The sequence below is a fragment of the Ascaphus truei genome, chromosome 2 (genome assembly GCF_040206685.1).
Source record: "Ascaphus truei isolate aAscTru1 chromosome 2, aAscTru1.hap1, whole genome shotgun sequence".
Taxonomy (NCBI): Eukaryota; Metazoa; Chordata; class Amphibia; order Anura; family Ascaphidae; genus Ascaphus; species Ascaphus truei.
In genome coordinates this window covers 115904407-115920273 of record NC_134484.1, presented here as the reverse complement: position 1 = coordinate 115920273, position 15867 = coordinate 115904407, and the positions used below count along the sequence as shown (strand labels likewise).

At 40.9% G+C, this 15867-nt stretch overlaps 1 protein-coding gene across 5 annotated transcripts in view; it reads right to left on the bottom strand.

Moving 5' to 3' along the window:
- The window catches only part of RB1CC1 (RB1 inducible coiled-coil 1), a 174075-nt gene that overhangs the window by 89019 nt on the left and 69189 nt on the right, over positions 1–15867 (bottom strand). For all 5 annotated transcript variants that reach the window (XR_012798411.1, XM_075584391.1, XM_075584392.1 and 2 more), the window contains exon 8: positions 2837–3021. Coding sequence is in view for 4 of the 5 variants with exons in the window: in XM_075584391.1 (XP_075440506.1) it covers positions 2837–3021 (185 nt within the window). In the remaining variant the exon portion in view is untranslated. The remainder of the gene's footprint in view (positions 1–2836; positions 3022–15867) is intronic.

Sequence of the window (15867 nt, the reverse complement as noted above, 5' to 3'; positions counted from 1 at the left end):
GTTCTTGGTGATGTAGAGAGACCGAAGGGAAGAGCAAACCGCAGATACTTTGTGTGTGATATATGGGTACGTGGAAGTAGGCATCCTATAGATATACTGATACGTGCCAGTCCCCCCTGGTCCACAGAGGCAATAATGGTCCTGAGGACCTCATTTGGAATTTCGTTACCTTGAGCAGTTTGTTTACGCCTCATAGGTCAAGGATAGACCTGAATGTTCCAATCACCTTTTTCACGTGGAACAATGGTGAACAGATACCACCATTTCTTTCTTGTGGTAAAACTGGTTGAATTTCATAACCGTTCATAAGCCTTTGGATACTGCTGGTTAATGTCTGTCTGGCAAGTTTCCTGTTCGTCAAGATCTTATGTGCCTTCCAAGTATCATTTTGAATTCCAGACAGTAACCCCTGCAGACGACATTGAACACCAAGGAGTACATAATTGTTTGCTCCTAGAAGTCCTAGAATTGCCGGAGTATCTCTCTGACGTACGATGTTTGAGCTCCCTTTATCTCATGCGAACCGCCCAGCGACTCTATATGAGAGTCCACCTCTTCTTGGCCCATGAAAAAGAGCTCTGGCCTCAACACCAGGAGGCTGTTCTTTAGCAACCCCTTCCAGGTCTATAGGGTCTCATTCCTCTCATTTAGCCCTCTCATTTATAAAGTTGGGACATCCAATCTTCACTTCTTTTGCTGTGACAGATGATGAACTTCGAAAGGAATTGAACACAGATTGTTGTTAGATGACGAATCTGCCAGCCAAAGCCTTAGCCAAAATGCTCTTGTGGCTGTGACACAGCGCCATAGACCTTGCTGCCAGCCTTACTGAATCCAGCGATGCTTCTGCTACAAAGTCCGCTGCCAGTTTTAGCTCAGAGTGCTTCAACTATCTTGGATCTTTTAATGCCCTTCTCCAGGGTTTCCTCCAAATTAGCAATCCATAACTTTATTGCTCTTGACACAGATGTCATGGCTAGAAGACCTGCAAGCTGCGTCCACATAAGTAAACAATTTCTTCAAGACGTTCTGCATCCGCCTGTCTATACCGTCTTGAAGGGAGGCTGGTCATCCAAAAGCAGTGTTGTTCTTCTGACCAATCTTGATACCGTCGTGTCCACCTTTGGGGAAGATTCCCATGTTTCCACTTTGTCCTCGAATAGATACATTCTTGAAAATGAACTAATCAAAGGAGCTTTTTTTGTCTGGCTGGGACAAATATCCTTTAATCATAACCTTCACCACTTTGTGGACCAGGAAGGATGTTGATTTCCTATGCAGGCTCCTCAATAGACGATCTCTAGGTTCTGAAGGGGAATGCTGGAACTCGATCTGTAAGATCTCTCACTGTCTTGAGAAGTTGGTCTATAAGCTCTAGATCAAAAGTGGATGATTTTTCTGTTAAACTCATTCTCTGAAGATTCCATTTCCAGATCAATCCTGCTGAATTGTTCATCCTCCGAATTCCCATAAGATTAATCTTGCAGTCTTTCCAGGCTAGTAAATTATCTTGCCCGCTTCTGGCCTTTGTGACCCAACTTCGAAGAGGCAGCCTCAATGCCAAATGTTACCGTGTCCGTTATCCATGAGGTAAAATCCCACATTGGCTCAATTGGGTCCCTTGCCGCATCTCTGAGCAATCCTTTTCACAAAGTCTTATTTTCCAATGCAGGCTTCTCAAGTCGCACAATGTTTTGATTTCCTCATGGCCTTCTTTCTAATAGTTAGTTATGTAGGTGCTCTGGCCATTGGATCCTCCGGTTGTAACCCTGGAGTACTGACATAATATGAATATTAGTAATTATAGCCATCTCCTTTTAAAAACCAATAAAAATCACACGAGTACCAGTACTATCTCCCTGGGGCTTACCCATGGGACTTTAATAACAGCATTTCTTAATGAGCTTGCATTCATGATGTATCCATGGCCACGTCCTGATAGGGTTGCAGACTTTTAGCAGTGCCTATATAGTTATGTAGGCTTGCAGCAGTTACACCCTACTTGCCGCATGAGCATGCTTCTAGCGTGTGCTGTCCTCCGTGCATCCTACTACTCCTGCAGAGTAACGAGAGAGTGTGCTTTAAATCCTCCATATTTTTTTATTTTCTTCTGTGACTTCACGCAGCCGTGTGCGAGTGTTCCCCCTGCTACCTATGCGTGTGCACGTCTCCACAAGCGGCTTCAGGAGCTGCGAGCCTCAGCAGCTATTTAAAGCATGGCTTTCCGACGGCTCCCAGAACAGCACCTCCTTGGAGTGCGGACGTCTGGGCTTCAGCGGAAGAGAGAGAGAGGCAGACAACTCACGTGGATCAACTACTAAGTAGTCAGGTAAGCCCCCTTTCTACATTTAAAAGAAAAACTACTAACTTCCACCTTATCTAGGTAGGACAGAAAAAAAGACTACCTGGGGATGAAAGGAGGGGCTATTTATGGTCCTCCCACAGGTAGATTTCTGTCCTATCTCAGCTGGAGGGTGGAATATAACCCATTAGTAACCACTGTCATGGGGACAACAGAAAAATTTATTTCTTTTGAGTATTTTTTTTACTAGAAAATGTTCAGACTTATTTTAACATACGTATTGCGATATAGTTAATGCAATACATTTCTTAATATCGTTATTGTACTGAGAAATTTGATATGGCCCAACACTACAGAGTTAACAAATGTAACATACAGACATTACTTTCTATAATGCACTAACATAGCACACTTCTTATAACCATAAAAAAGGAACATACCTCCATGTACTCATTTTAGTTTCCTACATTAGTAAATGTACATAATAATATACATCATGTTATAAGACAAACAAACTAAGAAGGATATGCTTACTTTAATCGTACTTGTAGGTTATTAGCAAGCTCCTGTTTGGCAGTGGTACATTTCTGTTTGATATCCAACAGTTTCCTGTGGTTCGTTAGCATGATCATCAACTGGTTTGCATGACTCAAGCACAAATCAGGTAACACAGATGGATCTTTCAAGTTTTCAGCCCGCTTCTGATTGGCTAAAAATCCCTGAAAGGGAATAGTGAACTATAATAAAACCAGTAAATTAACATAATACAGTAGTAGTTTCACACATGCATACAAGTATGCCAGGTAAGACAAATACTTTAAGAAAACAAATAATGCCAGTTAGAAATACCTTGGTAAGTGGCAAAACATAGATGGTTCAATAAAAGGAAACCTAACCTCTGGTCAGTGATCTACACATTTAATGCAGCAATCCTGGGTATAGGGACCCCCCCCCCCCCGTTACCTGAAAAGGGTCCCTCATTGTGCAGCGACCCTCCAGTTCATGAGTGGCAGAGCACATGGTGGACTGGATCTCAACCGGATAAACTGGGGCAAACAATATGGCCGCTGGGATTCGGGATCACTCTGGTGGCCAATAGAAACACTATCTGAAGATTAGGGGCTTATTCTATATCCGCCGAAGCGGCGGGTCGGGTGGTTTTCTGCTAGAATTAAAAAATGAAATCCGACTGGCCGCTGCAGAATAAGCGCCATAGTTCGAGTTTTTTTTGTGTGTCAAAACCGGTACAAATATCTCCATAAACATGGGAACGACCGTTAAACTCTTGGGGATTCCCCATTAAGGTAATACGTATCTTACTGTGACATGTTCACAAATGCATATGACATTCCGTGAACGTTATATGCATTTGTTGTCCAGGGAGAGATGAACGCGATCAGAATAGCGGTACGCTCCACTTCCGTTCGCATCACTGGGGGCCTGGTCAGGACTATGTGATAAGTAGCCCAAGTGGTCATATTGCCACACTCCCAAATGTCGCCGTTCTTCCAGAATCTTAATTCTTCGTATATTTAGTACTGCATGGTATGTGTGTAAACTTCTGCATTCATGAACATTACAATATATTCATAAATATTGACATATATGCTTACTACCACAATCTTATTTACAGATTCTATGGCTTTAGGAAGGACATACAATTTAGATCTAGCAATAAAACAAGATGTGGATTATGAAGTTTTATTCAGCAACACCACCTGCTGGACAAATATCACCAACTATTCCTAGCCTACATGCATGAAATGTAATCCTAAAAGTTTACCACAGACTCTGTTCTTTAAATATTTCTCACAGTAAAAGTGATCAAACTACTTCACTCCTTCATAGAAAATAATGAAAAATATTTTCCACCTACTGTATGATCAATCAACCTGAGCCAAGCCAAAATATCATAGCAGTACTCAACCGTGGAGTCACATCAAGAAGCTACTGCTTATTTTCAACTCTTACAATACATTTACATATTACAGTATTTGTTTCTAATACAATAAAATAATGGAAATAGTTAAAAGGTTAACATTGTTATGTCAACCGCATATACTAAGCATACACACTCTTATATTTACAATGAATGATATAATTGATTTAAACAAAAAAGTGACAAAGCCCTTATAAAGTACATATGACACTCGCTGTAAGTCTTCAGCATTCATATGGCAAAAACGGAAATTTGTCTTACAGTTCATTTCTCCTGGTCCTCCCATGGCAGCGCACGAACGTGAGGGCTATGCTTCTCCCAGCTGAGATTGGACACGGAACACCTGACTATGAGAACTACGGTATATATGCCCGTCTCCATTGGTCTCTGATCAGTTGTACATCTAGCAAAGCTTACTATTCACGTATCTACATATTCCTCTCAATAAGAAATTATAACAAGAACGATGTGTTACTAAATTTACCACAAAATCCTTCATTAAAGGAAAAAGGAGGGACCAGGAGAAATGAAATTAATGATAAGTCCATTTTCTTTCTTGTTCCTCCATGTCAGCACCTGACACGAGGGAATGTCACTAAGCAGTTACCCTTGATAATAGAGTTGAGTAAATGAGAATGATACAGCCATGATTATAGAGTTGAGTAAATGAGAATAGTACAGCTGTCTGGAGGACTGTCCTCCCAAATGCTGTTTCTGATGATGGCGAGACATCTACTCAATAATGCATTGCAAAGGTATGGAGTGATTACCATGTGGTGGCTTTAGTCTTGCTCTGCTGATGCATCCTGTTTTACCGCCCAAGATGTTGCCATTGCTCTTGTGGAATGAGCCTTAAATTGTGGGAAAAGTACAGTAGAGCTTGGACTATCGACCTTGGTTCCAGTATTTTTAACTGGAATTTTATATCTCTGAACTAGACTTTGTTCCTTGTATGAACTGTCCTTGCAGGCTAGCGCCACATCATGATGAGCATGTGTCGGTCGTCAGTAGAACTGGGCATCAGTGACTGGCCTCTGGACAGATTCATAATGGACTACCACTATTGAGGGAAAAACGCGTTTTGGGAGTAAAATGTATTTTCTGCGACAGGTCCTGAGAGCCCTTGTTCCAGGCGATTAAGAGGTTATGTTGTAGTGGTCCTATGTGGAAGAGGCCCAAGGGTACTATCTCTGCTGGGGCAAATGGTGGCAACTAATGTCATATATTGGTCTACTGAGGGAACACATGTTTTGCCCTCTGTATGATGTCCTCCATCTTGTCAGATGGCAGACTATTGAAATTCAGCTCTAAAAATATGAGGAATTGGGAGGGGATTAGCCTGCTCTGTTTGTTGTAGATCAGCCAACCCTGCTTCTTTAGGGCCTGTTGTACTAGGCGTAGTTGAAGAATTGCCTCTGAGCTGGAGCTCTTATAAAGATGTCTTCTACATAAGGGACAACAAATATCCACGGTTGTCTGATGGCTGCCACTATAACGGCAAACACCTTCGTAAACACCTGAGAGGCTGTTGAAAGGTGAAAAGGAAGTGCTTAGAACTGATAGTGACAATCCAGCATTGAAAATCTTCGGCATTTCTGGTGGATGGGAATATGTAGATATGTAGCATCTTTGAGATCCAGTGTTGCTACGAAATCTCCTTGTCATGCTGATAACAGACCTAATGGATACTATCTTTAAGTTCCTTTTTCTGATTAATCTTTGAGGTCTAGTACTGGTCTCAAGGAACCTTTCTTTTTCAAGACCATGAAAAAGATTGAGAAAAATAATTTGCCTCTTTTCTATCTGGGCACTTCTATGATTACCTCCTGTTGTAGAATATCTTAAAGGCACTACTTTAATGTTTGTAGTTGTGTGGGTATTGAGGAATGGATGATGGAAGAAATCTCACACTTGGAGGAATTTCTGCAAACTATATGATATAACCGCTGTCTATAATTTGAAGGACTCTGAGATCTGTTGTATTTTGTATCCATACTTTCCTGAACTATCCGAGTCTGCCCCCAACTGCCAGAGGGCACAGGAAGGGGACCCACCAATTTTACAGAAAGGTGAGATTTGTGTAAAGACTGGCCTGCTCTGTATCTACTCGTTGAGACTGTGCCTTCCTGCTTTCTAGGCATTCTTGGCCCTCTGAAGATACTGTTCCCGCAAAAGGACTGCCTTTAGCTTCTGAAAGCAGATAATGGCCTCAGTCTTCAGTCCTGCGGCAAAAAATAACCCGTTCTTCCAGTAATTTTATTTATTCTGGTTTCTAGTTCCTCGTTAAAAAGAGCTTACCCCAAGAATGGTGTGGATACAAACTTGTGCTTGAAGGAATTATCTGCTGCCTGTGGTTTCAGCCAAAGGGCCCGAATGTTACCACTGATGGTGCTGATAAGCTTGCAAACCGTCTTGTTCCACCAAACAAGGCATCACATAAAAAAATCTAATGATTCAGATAAGATTGCTGAATCCTTTAGGAATTCTGATGTGAAGTTTCTGACTATTGCTTCCTGCAGTGTTGAGAACCAAATATTCATAGTCCTGGCTAGGCATGCTGTGGCTATCATGGGTTTGTATGTGGTTCCCACAGAAGTGTATAATCTCTTTAGAAGGCCTTCTATTCACTTGTTCATCAGAAAAATACTGCATATTTCAACAGAATAGTCATCCGTCTGGTAATATTGGCACCACCGTGTCCACTCTGAGTGGATTGCTCCACTCTACCTTATCCTCCTTGAACAAATACCTCCTTGCAAACTTGCTATAAGTGCCACTTTTCTGATAAGAATATTTCCACTCATTGAGAATGAGATCCTCATCTTAAGAGGCATAAAAAAATGTGGTCTGATGTATTCAAGTCTTCCTTATCTTCAAGGAGACCTATCTCCTTGATGATGTTCAGGGTAGGACACAGACAAGAGACAAATGGAGGAGGGCTTACATAGTGTAGTTCTCAAAGAGCCAGCTGTTCTGTGTCCTGCCTCACTTGGGAGGAGCATATACCTCAGGTCATGTATTGACATGGAGACAGGAGAGGGGGAAAAAAGTGGTCTAGAACAGACGTGTGCAAACTGTGGGGTGCAAGATTTTTTTAAGGGGGCGCCGGGAGACGAAGGAGGGAGCGGAGCAGGGCAGTGGAAAAGGAGGACAGCAGTGGTAGAGGACGAAGGACTGCAAGAGCGGAGCAGGATAACAGAGTTGGACCGTGGGAGCAAAGCAGGACGGCCGGGGAGGAGCACGCACCAGCGGTCTGACCCGGAAGTCTTCACTCCTCCCTGGCCATTCTCCTGCTCTGCTGTCCTGCTTTGCTCCCGCCATCCAACTCCTCTACCACCGTACTCCTCTCTGGGCGTCCTCCATCCTATTCTCCTGCCACCCTCCTCTGCCACTGCCCTGGTTCACTCCCGCAACACTCCTCCACCGAAGCCAGGTAGGCATTGATAAGGGGGTGAGAGAAGAGCAGGTAAGGGGAGGAGAAGAGGTGGTGAGATGTGGAGGGGGGGGGGGACTGAGAGACGAGGCAAGATGAAGGGGGGGAGAGAAGAGATATGGGGGGGACAGACGAGATGAAGGGAGGAGAGAAGATGAGGGGGGAAGGGAAATGAGGGGGGAGGAAGATATGAGGGGGGAGGAAGATATGAGGGGGGAGGAAGATATGAGGGGGGAGGAAGATATGAGGGGGGGAGGAAGATATGAGGGGGGGAGGAAGATGAGGGGGGAAGGGAGATATGGGGGGGAAAGGGAGATATGGGGGGGCAGATGAGATAAAGGGGGGGGGGAAGAGGCTCCATGTAAAAGGTTTGCTCACTCCTGGTCTAGAAGTAAAGGAGAGTTGAGCCTTTTTAGGTGAATTTCTAATTTCTTTATAGTAATTTTGTGACTGTCTTACATTCAGTATTATACATACACGTGTCTGTATATAGATATATAGATCTATACAAACATATAAAATATGTTAATATGAATGGACATTTTTATTAATATTTACATAGTAAGTCTTTTGTATCAACTGAGACCTTTAAACATTTCCAGACATCTGCACATCAGTGTGAGAAAGTGCAGACACAGAGGATTCTGGTATAGATATGGACAAATAGACATAAGCAGGTAAGTTTTATTTATTTTTAAGCCACCATACATTTACTATTTTATATTGAGTTTTGAAAAACGCTAAATTGTAACTATGAAATTATGTTGGCTTTTCGTTTCATTGCCCGGTTAAAACTATATTATGTGCCACAAGGGTGGAAAAATCCTGCCTAAAAAATGGTAAGCTTGCGTCTGAGTTGCAGTACTGACTAACCTGTCAGTCACCACAACAGCGCAACACATCCTACTTTAAGCAGGATAAGTTGTGATGATGCTAGTTGCAGCCGACAGGTCAGTCGGCACTGCCAAATTCAGCGTGGCACGAGTGGGGGAGCGCTTTGTAACTATTGTGGTTAGGGGGGAATGCAGTAACAGTTAGTCCCCTCCCCCATATTTTTTTTTTTTTTTTACTAGTCTTGGACTTGAGGGTTTTTTAAAATATATTTTTGACCAGACATTACCATTGTTTTTAAATTAGTTTCTTCTTTGCCTTGTCCATACCCTGTAAATTGTTTCTACCCTCTATAATGTTCAGGAGTTTGAAGTAGGCTGAAAACTTAGGGGTTTTTTTTCAGAATGACAAACCACCTCAGGGAAATGTTCTTTTCAACAGAAAATAATGACCTTTGGTGAAGATATTTAACCATGTTAAAATGATATTTAACCATTAACCAACAGAAAATAATGACCTTTGGTGAAGATATTTAACCATATATGTTATTCCATCATAAAACATTTTTCATTTAGAAAACAATTTTTTTAGCTTGTATTTATATTCTCTATTTATATACTGCCATCTAGTGTACGCAGAGCTTTTACAGCGATACTGGATTACACAAAACAATCACAAGAAAAATATATATATAATTCAAAGTTCTAGCAACAGTATTCATCCTCCAGAAGATCAGATTCATTTTAAATTGTGATACCTTTTAGCGGAGTTCTTACAGCTACAATTACAGTGTATGGTGCTTTGAAAACCTTATATGGATTTCTTCAAGTGTACTCAAAATAATACAAATAAATACATAATAAATTAAAGTAGATTTTGGAGGGGATGTTTACCTTCTAAGTGGTGTATTGAGACATGATAGAAAGTGTACATGGAAGTGCAAACTTTATGGTGAATGGTTAAGAGGGTGTGTATCTTGTAGGTCATATGGTAATTATACAAATATATGGAAAGGCTTCCTTGTAAAGGTGAATTTTCTGGCAAGTTCATAAGGCGGGGAGGAGAGGGAACTTGGCAGATGAAGAGTGTTCCAGAGGTAAGGAAAAGTATAAAAGCTTTCAGACATGACATAGCAGTAGAGAAGCGTGGGAACAAACACTAGCTTGAGACGGGCAAAAGATACAAGGAGGTAAATAGCAAGACATAAAATAGCAGACATTTAAGAAGCGGCATAGGTATGAAGAGCATTCAAGAAACAGGAGAATTTAGTAGGCGATACCTTTATGTAGGTGACATGGAAGCCTGCAAAAGGATTTTAGGATTAGAGAGGCAGAGACAGATCTAGGGAGTGTTATAATTCTACCCATGGAAACAGGGCCGCCAACAGGTGGGGACAGCCGGTGTTGGCATCCCGGGCCACGTGGGTCAAGGGGTACGGCTGTTTAAAAAACAAAAAAACCGCAGTGTGGCTACACCCAGCGCCGGGTCTCTGACTGCAGCGCCGGAAGTCAGCTGGGCTAAGCTTCCAGCACGCACGTGAGCCAGACAGGTGCCTGCAGCGGGGCAGGGGTGGCGGCAACTGCTGTGACCTGCCACCAGCTCCCCGCAGTACCGCCAGGCAACCCTAGCCCTCCCCCCCAGCCATCCTGCAGCCACCAGCCTAACCCCTTGCCCCCACCGCTGCGCAGTAGCAGCCACCGGCCCACCGCCCTTCCCGCAGCCACCGGGCCTGGCCTGAGACCATCCACAAGGTAAGTCTGATTTTTATTTTTATTGGGGGTGTATTTTTTATATGTATTGGGAGGGTGGGTGGGGGTATATTTTTATATGTATTGTGGGGATGTGGGGTGTATTTTTATATGTATTTGGGGTGTATTTTTATATGTATTGGGGGTTAAGTCAAAGTTGCGCGCTATTTTTTTTTTTTTTTTTAACATGGTCGGTGCGCTATGGGTTGGGGGGAGGGGGGAGGTCCTGCTCCTTTCATTTGTCCTGGGCCCCATGATTTCTGTTGGCGGCCCTTCACAGAATTGTGCATTGACTGTAGGGTTGAGACCGGAGAAGAAACAATGTTGCAGTAGTTAAGACAGCAAAAATGAAGGCATGTTTCTTTAGTGTGTTAGCTGTAGGGTGACATAAGAAAGGGTAGATCAAAGCAATGGTGTGAAGGAAGAAATGGCAAGACTTACGGTAGCAACAGTTTGAATGCGAGCCAAACGAAACAACGTACCAGGGAAACTAGATGGCTGGTAGTGTTAGCAACATTGATTGAAAATATGTAAATAGTATCAGTTTTAGGTGAGATTACAAGGAGACTTAGGCCTGGAGTATAGATGCGAGTGCTGGAGTGAATGTGTGTGTAAATGAAGTAACCAAGTGACAATGTCTAATAGGAGAAGATGTAGAAGAGAGCTCCAAGGTATACCCAGTTTTTTTTTTTTTTTTTTTTTTAAGAATAGTAACTTTTATTGTGCTGACATCTTCATGGTCACTGTAAGAAACTGTTCTGTTTGTAGATAAAAGCACTAACCAATGCCTTTTTGGGAAAGCAAAACAACCTGTAAGTGTTCTATTGTTTATATTCCAGTGCAATAATCAAGACTTGAATGCAATATGAACCAGATTTGTTGGATAACCGAACAATAATGAAATTGATCGCTGCTCATTTATTCTGAGAAAAATGATTTCACAAAGCAGGGTATTTAATTTTTTGGAGAAAAATATATCTTTACATGTACATTTATTTAAACTTTACCATCTCAGGGTAGATCAAGTTAATAGGTTCTTCAAATTCTCCTGATACCATTTAACCTTCTGTCCAAAAGCAACAAGCTGATATCAACTAAAGTTACTTTATTCTTAACCATTTACAAATTTACTTCAGTTGGAAGCACTGACACTGCACTAAGATTATTGTGCATGTAAAAATATAACCTTTAATGAACCAAATTGCCTTTCTTTATAGAAGTTCATGTAGATACTATATCTATGAAGAAATCTAATTTAAACACTTTAAAAGGTTTTATTGTTGCAAAATCTAAGTTTCAAATCCTTTTTGTAAACTCTCTCAACATGTGCCTAGGACAGTGTTACCCAACCAGTGTTCTGCAGCACCCGGTGGTTCCGTGAAGACCAAAAAGGGTGGTGCAAGATTTCCCAGAGAAGGGCAGTTGCTAGGGGCTGGGAAGTGTCCTCTATTCCGATTGGCTGCATTACCCAGAAACAGCCAATCAGGTGCTATAAAGAGCCTGGGGGGAGTGGCCAGATGTGAAAGCAGCATGTGTACCGGAAATAGGTGCCCGGAGGCTGTGTGTCTCTGCCCTGTGTGTATTTGTTCTGTCGTGTGTGTGCACGTGCATGCAATATATATGACTCCTTGCCCCCTCTGACTCATGCAAGTCCCTGACTGTATCGTGTGATTGTCTCTCTGTCCTGTGTTTTCTGTGACCCTGTCCTGTTTTAAGGGTGCCTCAGCAACTAAACCCTGTGGTTAGGGGTGCCCAGAGAGAAAAAAAAAGGTTGAAAACCACTGATCCAGGATAAAGAGAACGTTGACAAAAGTAATTTAATAAGCCAATCAAACTAAACAAAATACATTTTTCATTGAAGGGTAGTGTGACAAGCAAATATAAAAAGTAAAACTACATAAAATAAAACCTTGAGGAGGTGCATCCAACTAGAACAAAAATATTGAACCAAAAAATAAAAGTACTAGTTTTGTTTGGAGCACCCAGAAAGCATCCATTTTTAAATATAAATATCAAAACATTAACTAACCGTAACATAAAATGAAAACAAAAAAACAAATCTAGTTTTGTCTATATTGTAATGATCATCTTTAAAAATCCCATTGCCCCACTGAGGTTAAAAGGATTTTTGGGAATTAATTTTATTTGTGCCAAAGTGCCGGATCGGTTGCTGCATACAACCAGCCCATTGAAGATCATCATTACAATATAGAGAAGGGATTATATGTTATACTGTAGAGCAGTGATTTTCAACCAGGGTTGAGCACCCCTCAGGTGTTCCACACCCGAAAGGGGAGGAGAGCTGGGACAACTCTCCCAGCTGTCCCATGCCCGGCGGCACCTCACATAGCAGTGACCAGACTGCTCCCGAGCCGCCAGCAGCAGCCATCCGGTCACTGCTATCCTTCCACTCCCTGCTCCGGTTGGTGCGTCAACGTGTGTGTGTGAGTGTGAGTGAGTGGGGGAGAGAGTAAGTGAGAGGGTGTGTATGTAAGTAAGAAGGGGAGTGTGTGTGCGCGTGAGCAAGGGGGAGAGTGTGAAGGAGAGAGGGAGCGGTAGATGGGCCGGGGGATTTAGGGGGGGTGACGGGGGGATGGAGGGGGTCCGGGGGTAAAGAGAGGGAGGGTTGGGGTTCCCCAACCAAAAAAAGGTTGAAAACCACTGCTGTAGGGTATTTGTGTCACGTGAATGTACATCTTTTGCCGATATCTCAAGCTGTTATGCAACATCGTTGTATTCCAATTGTATTATTATGGGGGTTTCCCAATGTAATTGGGCTCTTGTATGTGCAGATATTAGATTTTATCAGGACGCCGATTCATATCAATTGTAGTCTCACTTGATTTTCTGCAATAATATTTCTGGACGTGAACTGAAGGATTGCATGACATATTGCACTTTAATTATGTTTTTGTAATGTTCAAACACCCCTTTTTCATTTCATTTGCTATGCATAATAGATGTTTGTATGGATTTTTTTGTTTCTTTTATTGATTAAAATTTTCTTTTTACATTTTCTTTTCTGCAGTTTGAGATAATCAAATTACAGCGGGTGGTGGTCTTGTCCCAAGAAAGACTGGCTGCTTGAACCTTCCACCCCAGTATACCAGCATTTAAAGGACCAGACTTAAAGTGTTCAGCATTCATGCACGTAACGTAAATGCAAATAACATTTTCTTTTAAGTTTACTGAACTCTCTAAGTTTAGTGAAATATCGGATCAAAATAAGCGACCTATATAGATGAGAAACTGTTCATTTATTAATGATGGCTCTGAAGGATTCCCATGATTTCTGAAGGATAATGTCATGCTATTTTTGAGTATAAATTTCCAACAGGACCCATACAAAAGCATTTTGTATGCATTATATATTCTGTGAAACAGGCTGTCAGGTCTACATTTAAAAATAAATTTGACACATACTGTAAGTAGTAGTGCTTTTAGGAATAATAGTGGCAAAAATAATAAGAATGTAGTCTGTGTAATGAAATTGTTATTTTATGGTTTGCAAAAAGAAATTTAAAAAAAAGGTCAGCGTAATCCATCTTCGGTGTTTAAAATATTTTTTATTTAGATAGACTGCTGCTTTAAAACTAAAAATATTTTAACCAGGAATATCCTATTGAAGATCTAAATTCTTCTTTATGCCATGTAATTTGTAATGTAGCACTTACAAAACTCATCTGTTTTATTTAATAGATATGAGCAGAATAAACAAAAAGGTAAAACATTTAATGTCAATGAAAGTAAAAATGATTTTCAGTCAGAGATTCCAGCGTTAAATGAGTAATATATACATGGAGTAATGCATTGAGATTTTAATGTGAGTCATATATCATCACTATTGACGTCAAAGGTAAGGCTTCAGGGAGCATTGTGCATTCCTCTCTTATAATCACATAACATATTCAATTCTTAACTTATTTGGTATTTTGTCATGTCTAGAGTTCTAGACAATGCAAAACATTTTAATACAATATGAAATAGATGGATCACTACTGAATATACACACTATACATCAGAGACCTTTAAGCCAACATAAAAATTTCACTAAAATAATTTCCAGACATTTGTATTTATATTATGTTATGGTTGGTCTCCGTAAAGTGCTCAAATGTGCCATATTTGGTTAAAATCAGAGTGAAGGATTAAGTGGTATTAACAGACCTTCCCCAAAGAAATGCCTTACAAAAAATACATAGTACCAATATATAGTCTCAAATCAGCGTTCAAATAACAAACATCAATGTAATTTAAAATGTACAAGAAGGTACACAGAGGGTATAGCGATCCCAATGTGGTGCACACCACCACAATTAGTAAGTAATATGTAACAACTAAAAGGTAACATTGTAATAGGTATTGTTAAAATAAAGCACAAATAGAGCAAAAGTTAGACAGTACTCCTAGGCATAGTACATATTAAAAGAGGGGGGTACTCATCTCCCTGTGAGCAGAGCTACAGATAGTAAGCTATTTATTATGTGCTCAGCTATCTACCCGAGATGGAGTGGTGGGCTGGATTAGAGTCCTATGTTCGGCACCACTTCCCTATAGGATAACTCAGAGATAGATGGTAGATCAAAAGGATACTATTGCAGTGAAAATAATACTGGGCTGTATCCAAAAAAAAAAACAGATGTATCTCTGTGTAGTATAGTGAGAAAGGCAACTATGTTGCTATTTAAAGGTAAGCCTCTGTTTCATTTGTGACCTACTTAACTTCACTTTAAGACAATTACTTCTTGTTCAACAATAAATTCTCCCAACATATACAGGGCACAGCCATGGGCATAACCTGTTCCCCCACCTACGCTAACCTTTACCATGGCTGGTGGGAGGAAGTGAGCGTTTTTTCAGAGGTCATGCCTCAGTAGACAGCATAATCGATGACATCTTGCTCCTCTGGAAAGGCGACGTAACTACCGCTCTCCATTTATATTAATTTACATGTAAAGGATTAGATAGGGTGCATACGGGGATAGGAAATTAAGGGCAGGTGGTGTTTGAAGGACAACCAAAGAACATGTGCAATAGCTATAACCAATTGAGGGCTTGGAATGATTTAATCCTAGGGTTTGATCCCTATATAGCCACTCACTAATATTATAAACTAAAATATTTTATTAAACATATACAAAGGGAACACATACTCCACAAAAATTATAGGGAGACTACTTCAGTGGGGAAAACTATATCATGACACGTACTATGTCTGTCTTGTAAAGATATAGTTGAAAATTAACCGTAAGAAATACACATGTTAGTGTTGTCTTAGAGGGTTACATCTACAGCATGTGACTATCGCTAGTCACTAAGGAGCACAATCTCTATTTGTCACCCAAGATGATACACTATCATAAATATCTCAATTCTTAAAGATATTTAATGATACATTGCCGTACATAGTTTGGTAAAGACACTATGTGTTGCTATAGTACTACAAATGTCCTCAGAACACTTATAGCTAACACACCATTACAATGTTTCCAAAATGCACATGTAACCACACGATAATGCTGCAGTTAAATGAATGAACAACCCAATGTACTAATACAGATAGTAACTTAGTTTAAGCCTTGTTAAGTGTAAATCGGTATTAGTTACACCAAGA